This window comes from Myotis brandtii, unplaced genomic scaffold (genome assembly GCF_000412655.1).
Source record: "Myotis brandtii unplaced genomic scaffold, ASM41265v1 scaffold3518, whole genome shotgun sequence".
Classification (NCBI taxonomy): Eukaryota; Metazoa; Chordata; class Mammalia; order Chiroptera; family Vespertilionidae; genus Myotis; species Myotis brandtii.
The window spans coordinates 178,614-186,948 of NW_005363534.1; the positions used below are offsets into that span (position 1 = coordinate 178,614).

The 8,335-nt window shown below is 39.3% G+C and overlaps 1 protein-coding gene across 1 annotated transcript in view; it reads right to left on the reverse strand.

Annotated features, from left to right (window-relative positions):
- PHKA1 (phosphorylase kinase, alpha 1 (muscle)) overlaps nucleotides 1-8,335 on the reverse strand; it is a gene marked incomplete at its 5' end in the record, with an annotated part of 145,270 nt that overhangs the window by 113,944 nt on the left and 22,991 nt on the right. The window contains one exon of the mRNA XM_005871675.2: nucleotides 7,499-7,577. Coding sequence (XP_005871737.1) covers nucleotides 7,499-7,577 — 79 coding nt within the window. The remainder of the gene's footprint in view (nucleotides 1-7,498; nucleotides 7,578-8,335) is intronic.

Sequence of the window (8,335 nt, forward strand, 5' to 3'; positions counted from 1 at the left end):
TCAACCTCTAAGGGAGGGCAAGACAATATTGCTGAATATTTCTTAAGCAGAACTGGATTATTCAGCAGTGAAATTTTAAAGCCTGCTTTTCAAATAGGCTGAGGGGTAGGGCGGCATCTATATTTCATAGGTCAAATGTCTAAGTTTGCTTGCTTTGCTTTTTCAATAAAGATGCCTACTTTAATTACTTAAATAAATTAGCTTTTTACAATATAATCAAGGTCTCATATAATTTCAGTTAAATGAGAAGCCAATGTTTTTGTACGCAATTGGCTTTAACAAAAGCCAAAGTAAAAATGTGCATATGTATGCAAATGAGCAATAGGCAAAAAGAATGCTGTTTGAAAGTAAATTTTAAGCTTAATAAAAGGAGAAATTTTAAAATCTCTTCCGCTACTATTTACAGAGTAAACTGAAGGCTATTTTCCAAGCATTAAATCTGATCATTAATAAGTCACCATAAGTAAAAAGAGAGTCACTTAAAATGTATCCATGGCAGTATTGGCCCGCATCTGAAAAGTAACAATGTTTGTTGCTCTGTTTAAAAGAAAGAAAAAAGGTTTTTAAAAAAGAAACTCTCTAAATGTGGTCTAGAAATTACTCTGGGAGGAAATAATGGGAAATGCCCTTCAAGTATCTGGAAAATTATAATTAAAAGTCAATGTATTAGGCCTCAAAAAGAAAAGTAAATAATTTGCATTTTGCCTCCCAAAACAGAGCTTATGTGGATATACTTAAAGACTGATAGCAGAAATCCAATTAGTGTCATTTACTGTCCATACCCAAGGACAAGTAAAGTTAGAAAATAAGCCTTATTTCAGACTGATTTAAATTGGCATATTGAAATAAGTGAATATTCAGGGGAACTTACTTATACTAGGCAGGAACCTATTCCTGGAGCATTAACTATTTTTTTACTGATAGTTCATCACATAATAAAAGCTGCTTATCATGCAATGAATTCAGACCAAGTCATCCAGAACATTCATACTTCTGTACTTAGAATTGAATTAAAAGCTATCAGGGGTGCCTTGCTGGATTTTCAAAAGCCAAAATATTGTACAGCAAGCAAAAAATGTCCTTCTTACATATTAAAACAAAAAGGGAGGATAGTGGAGTAGTCTCCTGTAAGTAAATTACATCAAGCCTTAATTACTTTAATTTTTTTACTTAAAAAAATTTTTTTTTCACTTGTAATGCTGATGGCAAGACACCCATGAAATTACACAGGTGTCAGATAAGCCAAAGGAAATGATTTGGCAAAATAAAAAGATCCCGAGTCTAGTTTACGGAAGGAAAGGTCCCTTTATTAACCTTTGGTTGAGAATATGCTTATGTATTTCCAGAAAACTCCTCTAAGCCTGTGTGGAAACTGCAACAATGGATCCAAGAGAGGAACTGACCAGACTACTCCAACCACACATAGCAGTGGCCCCAAGCAACACGCTGACGAGACAGAGGAGAAATAGTCCAGAGGTGGAGGATGGCAAAGATGCCTTTCCATGCTAGCAGTCATCAGCTGTCCATCAGTACAGGTTGCCCAGGACCAAGCCAAAGAAGGTCGGACCTGCATTGCCATTGCTCATTGTTTGTCCATCATCCAGAACTGGAATATCATTGCTGTCATGTCACAGGGGACAGTGATTGAGAAGGGACCCCATAAAAAACTGTTAGACAATGATTGGAAAGGGGACTCAAAGAACTGTTGGCCCAAAAAGGAGCTTACTGCAGACTAATTCTTTTGATGCCTGGCAGCAATTTAAAAGGACATGAAAGAACTCAATCCTTGTCATTGAATTTAAAAATCTTAAAAGGACCCGAAACCAAAAGGGGGATATGCTGGAGGCTAAGACCAACAGTAGTTAGCATAATAAATGCGAGAAGTTCATCAGAAGGTGGATGGACTTTGATATTCAGCAGGGCTGAAAATCTGCATATTATTATCTGCTGCTGGCTGAACAGCTGAAGGCAATTCCCCTAACCTGATAATCCTTTATTGTTTACCAAACCTTACCATTGATGTCTGTTTGCTTTGCTAAAGGGCAAATGTGTATTGGAGTAAATAAAAAGCCATGGGTCTGGACATTCAGGGAGCCCACTTCACTAGAGGATGAGGCCTCTGCCTGGTCCCCCACACCTTCCAAATTTGTATTTCTTGTCTAGTGTATTCATTTATGCATCAGCCCCTTCTCCAGGTTCCTGAACCCTTGCTGCGAAAGACTGCGGCACAAAGTGATACTTTGCTCTCCTTTGCCATGATATTTTGTGTGTTTTTCTAGCTTGGGAACATTATGGTGTTGTGTTGCTGTGGTCTGAGTCAGGATATGCAGAATATGGTTATTACAGAGGCCCCTGGATATAACATCATCTTGATTACTTATTTTAAAAATTTTTATTTAATTTATTGGAAACATGAAGAGAACAAAGATTCTCCAGGGAACATATACAGAGAAAGAACGATAATAGGCTGAGAAAAATCCAGGGAAGCACATGTGGTCATTCATTCATTCATTCATTCATTAATAAACATTTACTAAGCACATAAATGGATGAGGTACTATGCTTGGCACTAGGGATATAGAGATGAATAAATTACTCTCTCCCTTAGGAATGCATAGTGTAATGAAAGTGATACACAGATAAACTGATTCTAAAATAACCTGCTAGGTAAATAGAAGTATACACAAAACATGAGACCACTCAAGAGTGATACCTAGTCTGGGGTTGGCAGGAATTAGTTTCAGAAAGGGCTTCCCAAAAGAGAACTTAAACTGAGTTTGAAGGAATGAATAAGTTACCAGAGAAAGAAGGAACTAGGAAAGGGAAAGCCATTTTAGGTACAAGATCCAGAATGATCATAAAGCATCCTATATAATAAACGGCCAGCGACCATAATGGTGTCACAACCAGAATGACCGATCGATCAGTTGCTATGAGGAGCATCGACCACCTCTCAGTCCCTCCCCCTGGCCTGCAGGTTCTGATCGCTGGATGGTGAACAGGGAACCACGGGGGAACCGAAATGGGTGTTGGCGGCTGGGCGGGACTGGGGACTGGCGAGAGGGCAGAAGGCAGACCTCTTGGTCCCTCCCCTCGGCCCACAGGCTCTGATCACTGGATGGCAAATGGGGAACCACGGGGAACCAGGATGGGTGTCAGAGGCGGGGTGGGACTGGGAACTGGCGAGCAGGCAGAACGGCCAACCTCTTGGTCCCTTCCCCTGGCCCGCAGGCTCTGATAGATCACCAGATGGCAAACGGGGAACCAGGGTGGGTGTTGGCAGTGGGGTGGGACTGGAGACTGGCGAATGGGTGGAAGATGGCCCTGATCGCAGGCTAGGCCTAGGGACCCTACCCGTGCACAATTTCGTGTGCTGGGCCTCTAATAGAAATATAAAAGAATGTGGTTGCGTTGGGGAGGAGGGGCACAGTGGAATATGCACTTCAATACTGCCATAGCATAAAGTACCCATAAAGTGGCCAAAAGAAAAAAAAAGAATCTAAGAAGGCAAACATAATGGAAGGCATATGTGTCACTTTAAGGATTTTTAAAAACTTTATTCTTGGGTAATGATTTCTGAACTGCATGCTACTGAGCCTCACGGGTCTGCACTGGGCAATGCAATTGGTAGCAGGAGTAGAGGAGACTGAAGGAGAGGCAACTGATCAACATTCTGGGGCCCCAGGAATAGTTTCAACCTCAATAAGTCAGCTTTTTGTTTATTTTATGTTTCATAAAACATTTAGAAAATGTTCTTTTGGTACCACTTGCTAGGCACTAACAAATGCTAGTGATACAAAGATGGACATGATCTCTGAAGAAAATGACATTGACATTGTGTCCTGCTAGAGGGATGAATAGTACTTAATCTGATAAAGGTGAAGGTAAAAGTAAGGGAGAAATTGTTCCAGACAGAAGAAACAGCATAGACAAAGGTTCAAGGGCAACTAAGAATAAGGCAGATCTAGGAATTATAAAAAGTTCTTACAGGAGGGGCATGGAGTATGAAAGGGCAGTAGTGAGAAAGGATACTCAGGATAGAGTCAGGAACCAGGTCATAATGAGTTTGGTAAGCCACGTTAGGGAGGTTGGCAATGGGAAGCCCCTGCATAGTTGAATTAGGGTAATAACATATACATATCTGCATCTTAAAAGGAACATGTTCATGTTGATGATTACAGAATAAAGTAATAGACTATAGTGGGCTTAGACTGGAGTCTGTGAGACCACTTAAAAAGTTATTGTAGACCAGAGGCCCGATGCACGAAATTTGTGCAAGAGTAGGCCTTCCTTCCCCTGGCTGCCGGCACTGGCTTCCCTCTGGCACCCAGGACCCGGGTTTCCCTCCGGCACCCGGGACCTGGGCTTTCCTTGCAGCCCCAGCTTCATCTGAAAGGTCGTCTGGTCTAATTAGCATATTACCCTTTCATTACTATAGATTAGGATCATGCCATTGGCACTGGAGAGAACTACATGGATTTCACAATTATTTAGGAAGTAGAGAAACTAGGACTTATTAATTGGTTTCCTTAGGAGACGAGAGAGGGAGAGATATAGAAAATGATTCCCCAAGTACTTATGTATGTAACTGGAAGGATGTTGTGCCATCTAATGACATAGGCACATAGGGAGAAAAGCAGGCATGAGTGATGTAGTAAGAGGAGGAGTCAGCTGATTAATTTTAGCTATGCTAAGTTTAAAGTGCATGTGAGACATCTGAGTGGGGCTTTTGTAAAGGACACCTATATAAATTAAAGAGTATTAGCATAGAAAGAGATGAGATGGATCAAGGAGATATATAGAGAAGAGGAGAGAACCTAGAATACAACCATGAGAAATTGCAATATATAAGAAGTGAGCAAATAAAGAAAAGCCTGGGGTAGGAGTGAGGGTTTTTTTTAATCTTACGGCTTATATTTTCTTTGTCATAGGAGGTGAGGTCATCTTCTGAGAAGGAAGAAGGAGGCAGAAAAAAGAAAAAAAATGTTTGAAATAGCAGGACCCTGAGAGACAAGAACAAGTATTTTCAGTTAGAGGAACAGTGGGCTACAGACAGAACTCCAAGGAAGACCAACAATTAGGGGGCAAAGAAAAAAAGAAAGCCCAGAATGAAACAAAATAGTGAAAAATTTAGGTTGAAGAAGAATTAAGAGAGTATGGTATCACAGAAGAGTTAAGAGTGTCCAAAAAGATAAACAATAAATGAAACATAAAGATCAACTAATGTATGAATTAAAAATGATCTATTGAGTTTGGTAATAACTTAAGTAAAAGAATTTTCCAAGGAGTAATGAGCTAGACTATAAAGAATTGCAGAATGAATGAAATAAAAAGAAGGGGAAGTTTGGATGAGAAAGGGAGGATAGGATAACTAGAGGGAGATGAACATGTCAATGGATTAAAAAGCAGGACCAACTAAAAAATTTTTGAAGATTAAAGAAAAGAGTAGTATTTTAAGAAGGCTAAGGAAGAGAATAGAATCAAGCATCAGGAAAAAAAAAAGTTGGCCTTAAAGATGAGAAGAGACACCTCTTCTGAGACTGGAGGGAAGGATGCAAGGATGGGTGAAGATATAAGTAAGATTGTGGTATAGGGGGAGGGTGGGAAACTGACAAAGATCCGAATATTAAGATTATCCAGCATGAAGTAGAAGGCCAAAAATGAGGCTGAATTTAAGAGGTGGTGTTGAAAAGAGAAGGTTTGGAATAGTGGCTTAGAAGAATAAAAATGCTGGCTAACAATAAGAACAAGGCATTGTGGATCTAGCTGAGTTGGGGACCATGGATTTACAGTGCTACCACTCTGCTCATTTGTGTAACTTTTTTCTAGTAACTTTAGTAGGCCAGGTATAGGATCAGAAAATGCTGATTGTCAGATTGATGTGGAGCTATGATTTTTCTGGTGGGTATAGTAGAAGTATTGTACAGTGGTGCTTAAGATATTCAGATGATCAACCAAGAGGTAGGGCAAGGCAGATTAGAAGTGTAAGGGGAGGAAAAAGAAAACAAATAATATGTAGCTATGACTGGAGATGGGGATTTTTTGAAGTGGAAAATATCTAAGGTGGTTCTAAAGTTGTGTCCTTGTTCTTCAAACTGAGTGGCTAAAGTAGAGGTGGAAGGAAATGTTAGTAGGGCTATGTATATCAAAGAAATTTAAAGCTAAAATGTTTGAGGGCACTTACTCTAATGCTGAAATCTAGCACTATAGTAGGAACTATAAAAGAAGGCTGTGAGCCAAGAATCAAAGTCTTCAATGAATGAATTAGAGCAACCAGGAGATCAGTATAGCCAGATGGCAAAAGCCTCAAAGGAGAACAAGCTTTCTCATGGGAGGGGAAGAGGAATGGTCCTTTTTAAAATTATGTTTGCTATATACACTGATAAGCAAAGACTACCTATATGACCACATAGGTGTCAAGTATAAGAAAGTTTAGAACACATACGAGATTATTTTGCACATATAACCAACCCCAAAGTCAAGTGACTGGAGACCTTTCAGAGAAGCTTCACAGAGAGACTTAGTACCATGTTAGATTGTGTTATTGGAGAGTCAAAAATCACTTCAAACTTTCTACCTTAGGAGACTAGGATAGCAGTGAAGTAATTGAGACAGATAAGGAAAGTAGAAAGATCTGCTTTTCTTGGGAGAGGTAATATGAGGGGATGGAGACAAGAAAAGGTCAGGTTTGCATTTGAAGTAGAAGTGATAAAGATATTTTATAGGTATTGGGACTAGAATTCTTAATACCTTAGAGCTTAGCCCAGTGTTTTTTATAGAATAGGTACCTCAACATTTTTGATGATTGTTAGGAACAAAAGGTAAAGGTTTGGAGGCAATAGTTGAAGCCATATAAACAACTTTATTATGAAAGAGGCAGTCCTAGAAAACTAAGACAGGGTGTAAATCCTGAAAGACAATAACATAAGACTAAATACACAACCATTAGGAGGATATTAGAAGAAAGGAGTATTAGTAGGAAAAACACAGAAGGAATGCTCAAAAAGAAAGCAGAGATAATCATAAGGCTACAATATCATGATGATGAAAGGAAAAGTGCTTCCATAAGTAAGGAGTGATTAAGTGTCAAATAACATCATTTATTAAACATTTATTCATAATTAAGATTAATAGCAATTTTGAAATGAAACAGAACCACATTCATTCTATACTTTTCGAACCCTAAAAAAATACATGATAAAGAATAAAGTCTGACCAGCTGGTATGGCTTAATGGTTCAGTGTAGACCCATGAACCAGGAAGTCACGGTTTGATTCCTGGTCAGGGCACATGCCTGGGGTTGTGGGCTCTATCCCCAGTAGAAGGGGTGCAGGAGGCAGCCGATGGATGATTCTCTCTCATCATTAATGTTTCTACCATTCTCTCCCTCTCTCTAAAATCAATACAAACAAACTTTTAAAAAAAGAATAAAGTCATCATTTACTGGCCAAACCAGATCTTTAATATAGCATCTGTTGCTGTGAATAAAAATACATACCTTGAACCACAACATCTGGTTTTGGTACAGTTGAAAACCTACGATTCAGGGGATCAATTTCTCCAGGAGCTAAAAATCCCTGAAGAAAAACAGTAAAAATACAAATTATTATATTTCAAAAAAGCTACTGTTTGAGGATAAACAACATACAAGTGCCACAACCCTGTACCATAACAGGTAAGAGGCAGGCATGAGAAGGAAACAAATACCTTCACAGTATGAAATGTTTGAACTCCTGAATTCTTATCCAAATTAATCTTAGCTGGAGTTAATTTCTAGAGACTGCCACAAATCCATTTTTGGAAATAGACAGGGTATAAATGACATACAGAAAGTTTTCTAGTTCTACCTTCTTTGGATGTATATGATTAGACAATAAGACCACAGTGCTTATTATCAATATTTTAACTCATTAGCCTGTTGACTCCTCACTTATTCATGTATTTGCAATGCTTTCTGCTCAGCAGATATGTTTTAATTTTTAACTTTTATTTATAATATATATATTTATTTATTGTTGATAATATTACTGATGTCACCCATTTCCCCCCACCTTTTTGCCACTCTACCCAGCACCTACCCACTCCACCAGGTCTTCACCACCCTATTGCCAGTGTCCATGGGCTATGCATATCCTATATAATAAAAGGGTAATATGCAAATCGACCGAACTGCGGAACAACCGGTTGCTATGATGCACAGTGACCACCATGGGGCAGACACTCAACAGAGGAGCTGCCTCCTGGTGGTCAGTGCGCTCCCACAGGAGGAGTGCTGCTCAGCCAGAAGCTGGGTTCATGGCTGGCAAGTGCAGCAGTGGTGGCAGGAGCCTCTCCC